Source organism: Chrysemys picta, chromosome 21 (assembly GCF_011386835.1).
Source record: "Chrysemys picta bellii isolate R12L10 chromosome 21, ASM1138683v2, whole genome shotgun sequence".
In the NCBI taxonomy this organism is placed as follows: domain Eukaryota; kingdom Metazoa; phylum Chordata; order Testudines; family Emydidae; genus Chrysemys; species Chrysemys picta.
The window spans coordinates 4,404,305-4,420,315 of record NC_088811.1 but is presented as its reverse complement, the minus strand read 5'-3'; the positions used below and the strand labels follow the sequence as shown (position 1 = coordinate 4,420,315).

General features: G+C 40.0%; 1 protein-coding gene across 11 annotated transcripts in view; it reads left to right on the top strand.

Moving 5' to 3' along the window:
• The window catches only part of PRDM16 (PR/SET domain 16), a 453,301-nt gene that overhangs the window by 42,107 nt on the left and 395,183 nt on the right, over positions 1-16,011 (top strand). Inside the window, exon 2 of one of the 11 annotated variants that reach the window (XM_065575147.1) lies at positions 19-80. The exons of the other annotated variants lie outside the window; for them this stretch is intronic. Within the exon in view, the coding sequence (XP_065431219.1) occupies positions 74-80 (7 nt within the window). The 5' untranslated portion in view covers positions 19-73. The remainder of the gene's footprint in view (positions 1-18; positions 81-16,011) is intronic. 11 annotated transcript variants of the gene reach the window in all.

Below are 16,011 nucleotides of genomic sequence, written 5' to 3'. Positions count from 1 at the left end.
TTATTATTTGTATTACAGTATTGACGAGAGGCCCAAGCAGGATTGAGGCCCCGTTGTGTTGGGCAGTATACAAATGCATAGTAAGTGACATTCTCAATTGGGAATACGATTTTGTTGCATACAGTGGTCACCTTTCAAATGTGCCAGCTTTGCCCTATAGAAATAGATAAGGTTCTCTCAGTAACTGGAGTTTCCCTTTGGTAAGTAAAGGGAAGTTAGGGAATACTTCAAATACTGACATACCCATATCTATGGAAAATTGGCACATATTTAAAGGGAACTCCTGTATGTTCTAGAGAGGCTGTCTTTAAATATACTGTACAGATCAATAGCTCTGTGTACTCTAGAAAAATATGAAGCAATGGGACATGTGTATGCATAGGAGATAGCTTGTTCATTTTTATTCTTAAGGCACACAGATCCTAAAAGTTAAATAGATTTAAAGAAGACTGAGAAACTGTTGGAGAAATATATATATTCCTGATCTCTAAACAAGGCTAGTGCAAGAAAAAGAAGTCATAATACAGGACTAGCACAGTCAGTTGTTATTAGCGGAGGTATAATATGAGAGCTGGCATATTGGCATTTATGTAGTACAGTACTCCATGCTAATGTTTCATTTCATACTGTTTGAAAGATGTTGGTACAATAGTGTATTATGTTATCATCTCTGCTTTCTGGGCCAAATCTCCGTCCTTATTTAATCAAAATTTTTGTTGGCAACCTTTCTCCATCCTTCTGGTTTTTAAATTCTACTGCTCTAGAAGTATCTTGGCACTTGGGAAAAATTAAGTTCAGTGTAGAATGTGTCACTTTTAAACAGTATAAGGGTTGATCTTTGGAAGTGCCGAGCATTCATTTGCAACCAAAGTCAGTGAGAACTTTCAGTGGTCAGGCCTGAAAGATTTAGGAATGTGTGTGTTGTCAATGGTAGTTGCAGCCTTAAGCCTAAATTAAGATCGATCTAAAATCAGACCTGATTTTGAAATGCTTTTGCTAGGTCACTCAGATCAAAGTGAATCCATTTTCCTGGCCTACATAAATGATATTTTCATTTCTAGTCTTTTTTTTTTTTAAATACAGTAATTTCAGTTGTCAGAACAAAGTTTACATGCTGAAACACATGGTAAAGATAAGCAGTGATCTCAAAGTTAATGCTGCCACTGGGCCGTGCATTCCCAATGGGAGGAACTTTTCTGCTTGCATGTAGAAGGGCGGGGGGGGGGGGGGAAATCAGGAGTGTGTGTGTGTGTTTGCGTACACACGCATTTCAGATTTCTGTCAAGCCATAAATTTCAGCTTTGTGGGCCGCACTTCCTTTCATTTTTGCCCTTTGGAACCCTGAACTTTAGATGAGATTATAAAAATCTCAGGGAAATATGTGGCACCTCAAAGATAAAAAATATCGAAGTCTTTCGCCACCAGACCAATATCAGCTAGGTACAATACTAAGAGGTAAAACCAGTGATACAATTGAGGTACTACACTGTAGGATCAAATCTCTACTAACCCCATTGTTCCTTTGGAGAAACAGATTTCTTCTGCTAATACACAGTATCTGGCCATGGCATCTGGAAAGCATAGTGCTCAGCCTAGGTTCTCAAATAGGGTTCATTAGCACCTCTGGCCACAGCTGGAGATAGGCCTATTTCTATCACAAGATGAAAGTCTCCAAGCAGACTTCTGCCCTAAGGAGAGTTGTGCACATAACAGTTGTGCATATATGGGTCTATAGATATATCAATATTTCTTGTCTTTTATACCCTTCATTTTCCATTTGAAACCTTATGGCAAAATATTCAAAAGTGTTTAAATCCTATTTTCAAAAGTAACTTCAGTGCCTAAGTAATTTTAAAAAAATGGGATTTAGGCTCCTAAATTACTCTAGTTGCCTTTGACAATTTTGCCCTTAATCTCAAAAAACTAAAACGAAAATAAAATAAACTTTCAAAGCACTGCACTAATTCACAATTGATCAACCTACTTGGGCACAGAATACCAGCTTTGCATATCACAGTCTGTGCCAGTTCCCAATGGGTAAGGAATGTTGTGCCATACCTTCCCTTTGTGCTGCTGCAGGAGAGAGATACCCCTGCCATTGCTTTTGTTGTTGAGAAAGATTCACGTCAGCCATAAACTGTCAAAAAAAAGGAATGACTAGGAATGGGGGCAGAATAGGTCAATGGCATGTAGTTTCGAAGCTCATATGAACTTCTTGAGTTTGCAAAGCTAGGTGAGATCTCACACAAACCAGGTTTCTGGTGGTGTATGATGGAAGTGGTCATAACCATGGAGAAGCAGAAGTACATTGACACTTCAAAGAGCATAGAGTGAAGTGATTGGTAGGAAAATGTGACCGGTGCCATCCTCAACAAAAATTTTTTTTTAGTAGACAAAAGTAATTTGGAATAATTATCCCCACGTACCAGATCCAGCACTTCTAGCTTCCACTCGTGGGAAATGCAAAAGTGATTAAAAAATCAATGTTATCCAGACCTTTTGCCACATCCAAAAAAGTTCCAGTTCTATACATGAAGGAAGGTTGAAGTGTGCTCATGTCATCCGTACCACTTTGCTCATACCTAATTATATCTAACAAGAGTATTCCTCCTTAATTCAGTCTTTACACTGGTCTACTGTAAGTAACCAAAGTCATCCGTAGTCCTCCAAAAACTTACAGCACATACCAAAACTGGGCTTGCATTTAGGTAGGGAAGTCATCCTTTTCTTTGCTTCAGTAGGAAGTTATTTATAGTTCCATAAACATCTTGGTGGTAAAAAAGAGTCAGAAGAGAGCATAATGTCATATTAAATATATTGATTGGTTATTGATGATTATTTAGTCCATGTTTAAAGTGCGAGCAACTGCTTTCTATAAATCACCGGATTCCTCTGGGGTTCAAGGGAAACTATTTTAATGCCAGTGCCCAGACAGATCCTATTTAGGGAGCTAAAATCTGGCTGCATTTCAGAAAGTGGTGGGTGAAGCAAAGAATCCAATGCCGTCGAATTAGGCTGACACAAACGTTAAAATCCAGATGCAACTGCTAAACAATACGAGCTTCTCTGCCAGAATCGGTGATAACTGCTAAGTTGTTCTGTTGCTTGAGTAAAAGGTTGCTCAAAACAAGATCTTTTCTGTAAACCTATTGATAGCTTTATCTTTACCAGGACCATATTTATCCCTGGTGTAACTCCACTGAAGACAGGGCAGTTCCATCAGGGATAATGACACTTGTGTATGGTAATTTAAAAATCTCTGTTCAACACTTACTATTCTAGTGAGAGCATTTTCATTTTGAAGGCCACATTGAATGAATCCTTCAAGAGGGCTAGAATACCTTAGACAAGGACTCTCTGAACACTAAACTGGTTCATGAAATGCATTAAATGGCCAGTACCTGATGGGCTTGGCTGTAGGGGAAACCTGAAATAGCTCCTGATGCCAGCTTTAAAAGGCATGAGCCTTCCAGGAGAAGGGAAATTAACTATGGAATTTATCTGATAGTGACAGGATAAACTCAAACTCATATTGAATCTCATATCCCTGATCTACTAGAATCTTGAAGATTTTCCCTTATAAAGATATAGAAAGAATTAGCATTAACACAAAAGTATAATAAATGCAGAGGAAGAAGAGAGAATGAGATTTACCCCTCTCTCTATACTAGCTTTGCTGGGAACAAATATAACTATCATCAAGGTCTTATGTATTTAGAGCATTTCATTCAAAACTGCTTTTCAAATATTAAGTATCTAGGAATCATTTTACCCACCACTAAAATGCACCACCGCTGGCATGGAAGGTGGCAGATATTTAACTTTGCACATAAACACTCCATAATCATTTTGGAAATGAAGGGTAGAAGAATACTGTCAACATCTGAAATTGTAGGCGGGAATATAAATAAGACGATATCCCTTCGCATTTACAACTTTATCCTTGCTTAAATTCTTCCTCCTGGATCCAAGCGTTTTACAATGTGATCTATTAGCCATATATTTATTGTGCAGAACCTCCTATTGGTCTTCAGGACAAGCTCACAAAGTTTTGAAGAACTTCTCTATGGAGGGAGGGAGGAAGGGAGGGAGTTAAAATGAAAAAAATATGTTCCCACTTTTGAACTTTGACCCAAAACTCAAACATTTGTTGCCATTATTTTTCATTTCTAATCACCTCTTCTTTTTTAGGCTATGATAAATTTTCATTCTTGTGTATTTCTACTCCAAGTGAGAGAAGAAAGTACTACTGTGTTGTCAACTCTTGCAGTAAGATTTGGTGTTTTTCTTAGAGCCCCGCTCCTGGAGTTATCTGATTTACATGATGATCTCAGGGTTGTTTTTGTAAGGAAGTTTCTGGACCTCATGGTTGCAGAGAAAACGTTGAAACATGAACTGACTGCACTCCAAAGGCTCTGAAGGGAGAAGGCAAATAAAAAGAAGCCCCATTTTTTTTAATCTCATGATTTTTACGCCAACTTCATGACTTTCAGGGGTCATGACTCATGATTTTCAAACTCTTGGGGATGGCTGTACGGAGAGACCACCTGCTTTGAGGTTTACAGTTTGAGGTTTGGCCAATCTTTGTAGGCCAAAAATGGTTGGGTATTTTGGAGAAGTCCCCAGCCTTTGGGCACTTACCTGAAGCAAATGCCAAAGCTTTTGAAGTTTTCCCATTTGCATGTGGCGCAAGTTTCCCATTTGATTAAACAAATTTATTCTCATCTTAATTTGTCTGTGTTGACTGTTTTGATGAAATATGCACTTAATTAGATAAAAAATACAGAAACATATTTATGCACAAGATTTATGCGAAAAATGAGAATCCCACTGAAATTTCCAGTAGTGAAGCAATTAAGTAATGGAATTCTGCAGTATAAACATGGTATAATTCAACTATAAAAATGATGGCTAAGTAATCTTAATGAGCTGACTTAAAGCCGCAGAAGCAAGAAAACTTCACCATTCCAGCTGAAAATCCAGTTTAGAATAAACTACAGCTGAAATAAGGCTCTGTGAGAAGTGACCTGTACTTCCAACTATAGCTCTGAATTTCCTTTCTGCATGTACAATATTTCAAACTTGACGACCTGGTAAATGCATGAATAACTAAGGCCGTTGGGACAGTCTTTGTTATGTGTCTTGCATAATGGGGCCCTGATCCATGACTGAAGCCCCCAGGTGCTACTGTAATAAAAATAATTATTATTATTCCCTGGTCTGGTAAATAATATTCAGTTTGGGAGTGATTAAAAATAAGAATTTTTGAGAATAGATTCTGAAGGTTTTTAGGAATTATCAATTAGCGTATGCAGCTAACATTCGTATTAACTATTAAATTCATAAAAAAACCCTGCACAATTATCAGTTTTTCAAATTCATAATGGTAATTTTTTTCAGAAATGATTAGTCCGTCCTTTGGATTAATAGCTTGCAAAATATATTCTGTGTGTGCTGCAATTGCTCATTCAATATTTTCACATGCTGACAATTTAAATCTTCTCTTTGCTGAAATGCAATGCAGTCTGAAAACAACAAGGCATCTCTAATTATGGAGATATGTAAAAAATCACCTATAACTATCTTCCTTTATGTATTTGCAAAGGACTACTTTGAAAGTGGGAACATATATCTTGAAGGTTGGATTTGTATTGAAATTTTGGCAAACCGAGGGGCAAATTGTGTAGCTGGATTATTTAAAATGAACCCTTTTTTTGTGTAAACGGTTCTCCCCAAAATGGGAATTTGTAACAGAAATGCTTTTAAATCCTTAACTAGAACAAAGACAACAGGGCTGCTATAATGAAAATTGCATTTATAATAGCCGGAGTACTGCTTTATTTTGTTGTTGTTGTTGTTAGTCCAGAATTAGTGGGGAAAAGCAAAATAGTTTATTATTTTTATCAATCTTGGTATGTTTCTTTAAAACCATTTTACAGATTATTGACGAAGCAGTTTGCTGTGAAATGAAGTGCATCCCTGTTTACAGCACGGGAGCAAATTCTGCCAGTTCTGGTTGTGCAAAGACTAGACTAACATTTCTTTTAAAGTTGCAGTTTAGCCAAATCCCTGGTGATTTCAATGCACTCTGGCCTTCATACTACATTTTCTTTTCTTTTCTCATTTCATGATGTTGTTTCTATCACCTTCATAACCTAGTAAATAGCACACTGAAGATTTATGATGTTTAAACTTGTAACACTGTAACATATTTTATATATTCTTCACACTATTATTCAGTCGTGCTCTGTTGTGGTTAGTTCAAGTTCTAGTGCCACTGCACTGAGGAACTCTTTCCTTGTGGGTAATTTCACTTTGCCAAATTGTATTTGCACTTGCTTTTGAGGAGGAGGAAAGGAATGCTCCATAAATCTTCCACAGGATTAAAATTGGGGGTGCCAAACCGGTTCAGATAGAAAACAAAATAAAACCCCTTCTACTAGGCCCCCTACCCTGAACCCTAGCCCCAGACTCAAAGGAACGATGAACCAAATCTTTCTTTTGAGACTCAGATATTGTTTCCATTGCCTACTCTGTGCTCTGCTGGTGCAGTTAAAAATTATCCTGTCAGCGGTAACAGTGGGGATTTAGGGTTAATGTGCTCATAGCATTGATTCAAGCGGCAAAGAAAAGGTAGGGAGGATAGAGTGGACAAAGCTGCTTTATAGCACACTTCCAGGTCAGATATGAGTGAACTTCCAGAGGTTCGGTCTGGACAAATATTCAAAAATTGGTCTAAAACTTCCCTACTTAATACTTTCCCTCCCCTTGTCTGGAAATCAATCTGGAAATCTCTTGAGAAACAGACACGAGGTGCTGCCGAGTGGATCAGAATTACTGCCAGAATGTCTACTCCATTGCATGCTGGGCTTTCTGCTTCTGACCCCAGGAAGTGCTGGGGTGTGTGGAAATGTACAAAAATTGTTAACTGAGCTAGTTGGAACCCCAGGAAAGGCTCAGGTGAAAGTTCTCATTTGTTCTTTCTAGATCCTCTTGAATAGAAGGCTATATTTTTTAAAATTGCAAAGTATAAGTGGTGCTTATTGTATACTAAAAATGTATGGGAGATGTCCTGGGCATGATATTTTTTTAAATGGCTTTCAGTTTTGCAGATGCAATTAGCCATGTGTGCAAATGCTACCATTGGGACATCAGACTGCCTGAGTATGCTTTCGGATGAAGTACATGCATAAATGCTAGCATTTCCATGCATAATTAAGTCCACAAAACATAAGGCCCCTTTTTAAAAAAACGGCCCTGTTATCCTGCAATCAGATGTATTATTAAATCAATAGCTCTCTGCATGGGTGCTGAAGTCAATCTATAAGCATCTCATTGCAGGATCAGGGCCTTAGACCTTAAGAATGCATAAACAATCATAAAAAGTGAGTGTGTGCCATTGGTGTTAATGCATATGCCATGGGAAATGCAGCACAGCACAGTAGAGGGGTGTTTGTACTGAGTAGTGGCTTTCTTTTATATATAAAAATACTAATTAAAATATAATGTAAAAAACGATAGTATGCTAGTTATATTTTAGTATGCTGGTAAGGTAAATACAAATGAAACAAAAGGCATATATACTAGGTCATTAAAAGTGCATTGTTAAATCAGTCTAGGCCACAAAATTTCCTAATTAAAAACTGAGCAGAAATACATCTGGAATGGGACACAAACGCAGATTACTTACCCAGAGTTCTGCATTTGGTCTATGGTTCATTTGTGCTGCTGGTAACCACTGTGCAGAGAAACACAAGCAAGCACAGCTCCTGGAACCATACCGTGCAAAGTTTCCTTTTTACAGCATCTCCAGTGGGCCAGCATAACCCCAAGAAGTGTTACCCTACGGCTTGGAGATCTGAACTCCATGTGCCGTTTGGTGCTTTGGCTATAAGATCCCCTTTAATATGTCAAAAACAGAAACCGCTTGGAATATTAACTTAGCTGTACCTTGCTGCTTACAGCGTGTAATGAGAAAAGTAGACAAGCTGTCAGAGTTAGCAATTAAGACTGATTCTTTACATTTTAAATGTGGAATGCTGCAAATTAAATTGAACCATTTGAAGTGTTCTAATCAAAGCATGTTAATGATGGCAAAACTGCATTGGAATATCTTTTTTTCTTCTTCTTAATCTTCTGCATGACAGTATGTGTTCCCTCCAATCCTCGTCTGGAACCAATACAACCTCCCCAGTTTTGGGTCCCCCTTATGTCCTCAAAAAACCAAAGAGGATCTAGCTCTCTGTGCAATCAAAGAAGGAAGTCCCTGCTTCTAACAGATGGTGTCACTGAAGAGCAACAGAGGTGTTCAATTTCTCTAGCGCTGAGTGCGCTGCATCCATCATGTATCCAGCATGCCTGGCGCAGTCGCTTGGCACTAAAGCTTGGATCCCTTTGTAGCAGCAATCTACTCTGCTCACAGCTGGCCTTACAGCATCATGCTCATTGACATCCGTAAATTAGCCACGTGGCCAAAAATCGTATCTCTGCCTCTTATAAGAAGCAGGGAAAGTAGGGCCAAAAAATCCCTTTGCAACAGCAATTCTCCAGCGTGAGCTATTCATCCAAACTTCGGGATTCATTTCTGATTTGTTATAAATATGGGTATTGTAAAGGTGTCCATTGAAATCAATTCTGTTACACGTCACAGACTTGGGTCCCTTTCATCAAGAGAATCCTACTGAGATTTACCAGTTAGTCCCACGTTCGAGCAACCGGAATTGGGGCTTGAGTGATGACACTCCCCTCATGACCCAACAATGCCATACCAGGTTAAACACGACGAATTATCTTCATGTATTCAGGGCAGCTGAACTGGACAGTGATTTGCTAATGTAAGAGGGTCTCCTTTAGAGTTCCTCAAGGGCTTGATCTGAAGCCTATTGAAACCAATGGGAGCAGCGCTTTGTAATGAAACAGATGCCGGGTCTCAAGCAATTTTTTTACTTTCATAACTGACGTGGCAGGCCCAGCGGTGCCGGGGCTCTGAACTGCCAAGCCCAGAGGTGCCGGGGCTCAGCCCTGGCACAAGTTAAGCACTTAATGGAAGTCTTTCCATTGACCACACTCCGCTTTGGATCAGACCTCAAGTGCGTAGGATAGTAACTCATCCCCAGCCCTAGCTATATTAATCTGCTTATTAATAACCCTTGTTGGCTGAGAATTTACATTAGAGGCCTGTGATATACTTAGGGTCAAAATAGGTCACTTTTGTGCCACTATTTTGCTTAAATAGTATTTGTTTAAATCACCTCTAGAATCCTCTCTGGCCTTCCGTGCACTGGATGCAGCCACCCTGATAAAAAAAAAAAAAAAAGGTCTTTCTTTGTGCCACTATCCTCCTGAAGAAAAAGCTTAACATCTGATTTCGGTTTGCTGAAATAACAACAGATGTTTATCTTGTATTGTATGGCACATGGCACTTCAACCCATAAACCCCCTCCTGGAGCTTAGAGCACAGTTTCTGGTCCCTCGTTTGGACACTTGCAGGCTTTGTGCTATTTTTTTTTAATGTTTTCATTTCTCTGCATCTTAAGCTGCTACCAAAGTATTTATAAGTATCACATTATAAACCGTGAAACAGGGAATAGCAGAGGAGATTTTCAATACTTCCTTCCACTAAGCAGTGGACAGTATAGGCAGCTACTTACCTGAAGCCCCAAATTATGAAATAATTATTCAAGCATTCCACAATTTCCCAGTAAGGCTTAACCATTCTAGATCTGGGACTGTGCATATTGTTCTAGGGACAGCAGTCAAAAAATCCCCCCACTTTGCTGTTAAAACATAGGAGAAGGTTTTAAGTGCCAGCGAAACTATGGAGGAAAAAGGAAGTGAAAATCCTGTTTTCCTGGGGTTTGTAAAAGAGTCTACTAGAACTCATTTTTATTTTACTCAGACAATGGTGAATTTCCACAGCTGGAGCAATTTTACACAGACAGATGTGTGCGCGCACCCCCACCTCCCTTCTCCCCAGCTACAAAATGCTCTGTTACCAGGCAGAAATGGCAGTTTCATTCAGGAGCTCATTTGCAAATGCGTGTGCAAGGGCCAGAGTTTGCACATGTACACTAGTGACATGCCCATCAGCACATCGGGATACTGCTTGGCGGATTATGGAGGTTTCTTGGATAATACAACTGGCCACTGGGAGAACAGTTTATGCACATAGCAGAAAGGCTGAGTGTAGTTCAGGTGATTGATAATACGATACGTGGCTGGAAGTGAGGGGACACAAGTTCCCTCCCCATCTCTCACCCTCACTAGTCACCCACGTGGGAAGGAGAAAAAAGATGGTCTCTTATAATGCTGCAGAGGAAGTCTGAGCTGGCAAGCAGAGTGTGTGTGTGGGGGGAAGGTGGGGGAAATAAGGAAGCTCCTCTGGACTCAAGATGAGGAGCTGAGCCCGGAGACTGTAATTTGGAGTTGGGGGGCGCCAGATCTCATTTGGACCAGTTCACATATCTCTGGTGAAGCCCCTTTGAGTTGAAATGAAAGAGTGAGCGATTAGTCTGCCATGTGACCGCTGCTCATAGAGTGAGACTGGACTGTTTTCACTGAAGATTTATTTGTGCAGCAAGTACTAAAGCAGACTCCTTACAGCTCCTCAAATATTCAGTAGAAGCCACATTGTCTTAAATATACGGAGGGAATTGCTTTTCTCCCATTGCCTATATATTTCTTAGCTCAATCCGGCCACATACATTGTAGCTTCTCTTTTACATACCTTATGAAGGCATGGTTCATTTTATGACTGGGTAAATGCAGTCTTCTTTTGTTACCTTGGCTGGCTTCTTTATTTATTGTTTCCTAAAATAATTTGATTTCTTCCCCCCCCCCCCCCTTCAAAACACATACGATAGCAATAAGCAGATACCAAACAGAACTGGGAAGCACAAGGCTGAACATTCTGATCATGTACATTTGGTTTGTATTTATCATATTAAGATGTGTTTTAATTGGTTCACGATCAACATCCTGTAGCTTTTCGGTCAGTTAGAAGAAAAACCTGTTTCATTTTAAAGCCGGTTCATTTCTTTCCCCTTCCAGCTGAGCCGAAAGGACAGGCTCCTACTGTAGTATCTCCAAATTCAATTGCCTTAAAACATTCAGAAAGAGGATTAAAATACATCTTGCTTTACTATTCTTGGCCAGTGATCGAGACATTAACTTGATTTTAGAGGGGGTAAAAACTAAAAAACGTTGTTTCTCTGCAGCATGAAAAGCCATGATGCAGAAATTTGAACAAAGCCAGGCGGTTACAAGCCAGAAATAAACAGCTTTATATAACGAACTGCCCTTGGTCCTAGTCAGTTTCCTCATGGGCACCTACGTTACCGAAAGAGCCACCTTGCTGACAGTCTCAGCACAGAGGCCAAGGACTGAGTGAGCCATAGAGACTTAACCAGCTTACTCATAGAAGTGGTCCTACCCAGGGGAGCGGGAACAACTTTTATAGTGGGGGTGCTTTGAGCCATTGACCCAAACCATAAACCCTGTTTACAATGGAATCCACTTCAAGCCAGGGGTGCTGTAGCACCCCGAGGTCCAGCACTTCTGATCCTACCTACACAAGGCTGAGACATATTGATGCTGCTGTGCTATTCCTGTCCTTTGGATTAACTGAGGATTTCAGCCCTCAAGGCTCAGTCTGGTGCCTTTTGCCGCCACTAAACGAGAGAGACGTAAAATTCTCCATATCCGTGTCTGTTCATGCTATTATGAAATGTGGGCCGAGGCACAGAACTTGGATCCGAGCTACCCAAACCTGATGAGCATTTAGTTCAAACCTGTGTCTAATTTAAGTCATTTATCCAGTGACCCACTGCCTATCAGTGGCAGATTTGGATGTAGAACCCAGGCGCTCTCATTCCCACTCTCCGGCTTTAATCTCCGGGCACAGGACATTTCAGATAAAATTCCAACGATAATTATCTGATCATGGTGTGCCATGATCGTTTGTGCCATTAGCTCACCTCCAGGGTGAGTGTGTCACTATTTGCATGACTTTCGGCATTTTTTTTTTATGCCTATAGAACAGATAACTTTTGTCTTCACAGGGTTTTTTTGGTAAATGTTTTCTTTAAATGACCAGTCTTGCAGTAACCGCTCTAGCCTGTCAGCTCTGTCTGAAATTGAAGCTAAAATAAGAACTGGTGAGCCTAAAACTGAGCTATCAGCATGTCAATCCCTGAGCTCATCACTACCCTCCTACAAAATACCTACAATAATCTTAATAGACATATGGCCCAAAGGGCTTATTTAAATGCAAAATGTTGTAATCACCTGTCAATATAAAAGAAGGCCTATAGTGGATGCAGTTTGCATTACAAAATATGGGTTAGTTATCCCATATGTAGGTTCAGTACTGGACTCGAGGGGCTACTTCTTCAATTAGGTTTAAATGCAGCCTTGTGCAAAACAACATTCAGATAATTTCTGAACCATTGCCGTCTCCTACTGGACAAGAGGTCAAAAACTGAGGAACCACCAAACGCTCACAAAGAATGAGAGAGAGAAATCCTTTAATGGGAAAAAGGCGTCTTGAACCAGCCACTCCCAGGGTGATAATGAGTGTTTCTGTTGCTGTGGTAAAGCTGTTTTATGTGGTTAGTTCATTTCAAGAAGTTTATTAAGAGAAGTGGTGAGGTGGTGGAATTACCTGGAAGTTTACCTTGGTTAGCATCACAGAAGCCAGGAGGAGGTCTGCACTGGCTGACAGAGCTGAAGCAGTTGTATTCATGGCACAGGGTATAAAGGGGGAAGAGGGAGGAAAGTACTTTTATACAGAAAACAAAGATCTCCTCACAAATGTGCACTAGAGCAGGAGGAACATGGGGCGGACGGAGGAATGAAAATTCATCTAAAATTTTGCATATTTGTTTTGCAGGCTTTGAAAATAACTTTTTAATTTGACATTTTTCATGTATATTTCTATGGAGAAGTTTCAGTTTCAGAAACATACTTTTAAAAACTTCTCATTTTTCCTTGTATCCAGTTCCCCCCCTTTTTGCTACTAGAAAGAAGGGAAATAAAAATGGCCAAATAATAATTTTTTTGAGAAAACTGAAAAACAAACAAAGGGAAAACTTGAAAATGCAACATTTTTTCTTTGTGAAAATTTCAGATTTTGAAAGGCCACTTTTTTTCAACAAAAATTTGTATTAAAAAAAAAAAACACCCACAATTGACCAGCTCTCAGTCTCCAGCCCTGCAAGGAGCTGTAGCCAGGAGGGTACCTGTGCCTGTTCAGAGATTATTATGGGGGTGTCCAGGCCTTTGTGGATGTAAGTATTCATGGAGGGAAACAAATGAATTCTTTCTATATTATTCAGTGTGTATACTTTAAAAAAGGTCTAGATCAAAGATGAAGGGACAATTCCATCCCACTGGAGTCTGTGGAATTATACCATGAATGAATTTACACACTGGGTTTTTCACAGATGATATAAAGAGGCCGCCATGCTAGCAAACAGATGAAGTATTTATTTAATTTAATAGACTAAAAATCTGCCAAGTCTGCACTTTATATATAAAAATTAGAATGAAGTTACCAATGTTCTTTGTGTTTTGCAAAGAAGCATTTTCTCTTCAACTTGTCAGGAATGCTAGCTTGACTAAGGACGCTCCAGTTCTGAATGCTTTTTCTGCTTGCGTTAATTTTTGTGTATGTGGATACTTTGTAGATGTTTGGAAAACTTTACCTCGTTTGTTACCCCCATCTCTATCTTTGTCATTAGAGTTTCTTTTACTCAGGGAGTTTGCTGCAATACAGCGTGCTCTTGTGAGAATGTATACTGATTCCAAATGGGGTTCTGTTCTTTTCCTATCTCTTACATTGGCTCTTCTTCCTCAGATTCTTACAGTGACGCTTCCATTTCTATAAGTGTGCTCCAAAAGCAAGTCCTGCAAGAAAACAAAAATGATCTACATCTTGAAACTGGCAAAAACCCTGAGCATATCACCCTACTGCCTTCCTCCTCCACTATGAAATGGTGGTCTTTATTACACAGAGACAAGAGCAAGCTTGTCAAAGAGCAGAATTGAAGCCAGAACAAACTTGTAGAGAAAAATGTCCATGGGGGATGTAGCTTCTCTTGGGTTATGTTGATTGAAGATGCAGGTAAATGGGGTAAAGAGAAGAGGGCCAATGAGTGGAGCACAGAGAGAGGTATGCAGAAGCTGGGCTCAGTAACTTCAACTACAATCAGATTTAGGGAAAAATAGGCACGTCCCACAGTCCTATTACTTTGAAAGCATGAACAGGGAGTGAGCCGAGATGAGCATGTGGGCACAAGCAGTATCCAGAGGCACGCATTTTCCCCAATAAAACAATTGGAAGAACAGACCAAGGGCAAATTTCTTCTCGGCAATATCCACCCCGTGAATTCCTGTTGCATAGTCTGCACTTGTTCAGCGCACAGAACACCCATTGACAGCAATGCACAGAGGGAGTACAGAATATGCATTAGAGATCCTCGCCATAGATAGCAGATCTTCAGTGTGGAATGGGGAGAAGAATTTTGCCCTAAATGTACACCAGATGCCCTGAGCGCAGTCAGTTCATGAGACTAGGCAAGCAATCACCAGAAGATTACAATAGGGCCTTTAGTCTTGAAGGCTGAGGTGTTGATGAAACAGTCTTTGAACTGTTTGAGGTTTCTTCAGTTTCTTCTTTTTTTTTTCCTTGTGGGGTTTTCTTTCTTCCTAAGAACAAAAAAGTAACTTCCCAATGCAGCCCCAGTCTCTGCGAGACAAGGACTCTTTTGAACTATTTTACATACAGTACTTATTCAAAAGAATCTTCTTACAGTTTCCTAAGGAACCTCAACAGGATAATGTTGTTGGTTTGGACGCTGCAAGCATCCATTTCAGGAGGAAAGCAATGATTACAGCTGGCTGAATAATACAAAAAAAGGATTCATGGATAAAAGTGGTGAGTTTGGTTTGCTGCTGCTATTTGTGGGGTCCTATTCATTGTTGGGAAGTATTCAGATAGCCAGCAGTGAAATGGCTGTGAATACTGAAGGTTTCACCTATGATTAGTCATCCAAACAATCCTATTGCAATCACAGCTCGTTATTAATTGTTGTTGCTATTTGTATTGCAGTAACACCCTCAGCGCTCCAGCGGAAATCCAGGCCCGTTCTGCAAAGCTCTGTATTGACGCATATTAAAACCTGCTCCCTGATAGAACCATACTATAGAAATACCAGAACTGGTCAAAAAATGCCACTTGTTTTTTCATAGAAAGTTTGGAAATGTTTGGCTTTTCAACCACAAAACAACAAAATGAAACCCAAACTGTGTTGTGATTTTTTTGCCATCTATTTTTTGTTAAAAGTAAATATAACTAAAAACTGATTTAAGTTTTCAAATACTGGGGCCCCACCCCCAAGAATGTCCAGTCTCTGTTTTTTTGTTTTTGTCAAAACGCCCCAGAAAATTTGAAATGAGATGAATATATTAAAAAAAAAATTGGTTGAAAAGCTATTTTTCATTGAAAAAAATGTTTTGATGAACACATTTTGACTAGGTCTACTAAATATTTAAAGTATGATGGAAAGAAAGCAGTATTATTGTCCCCATTCTATAGAGATGGAACTAAGGTCCAGAGCTTCAAAGATCTATAGGCACCTAACTTCAGCAAGAGGTAGGTACCTAAATACCTTTGGGGATCTCGGCTTAAGTTACTTGTTCAAGGTCAGACAGGAAATCTATGGCAGACACAGGATTTGAACCCAGTTTCTGAGTCCCAGTCCCGTGCCTTTGTCACAAAGCCATCCTGCTCTTGGGACTCATGAGTTTCCTGCAGGAGCTCCGCCAGCTTTTCTGCCACCCTAGGTGGCGGAAGGTCCCGCCCCGAAATGCCGCCCCCCACAGAGGCAGCGGAAGGTCCCGCCACCAAAATACCGCCGCAGTTGCCGCCCCCCAAATTGTAGCGCCTTAGGCAACTGCCTAGGTCGCTTAATGGGTTGCGCCGCCTGGTTTGAAAAGTGTGTCATCCAGTCA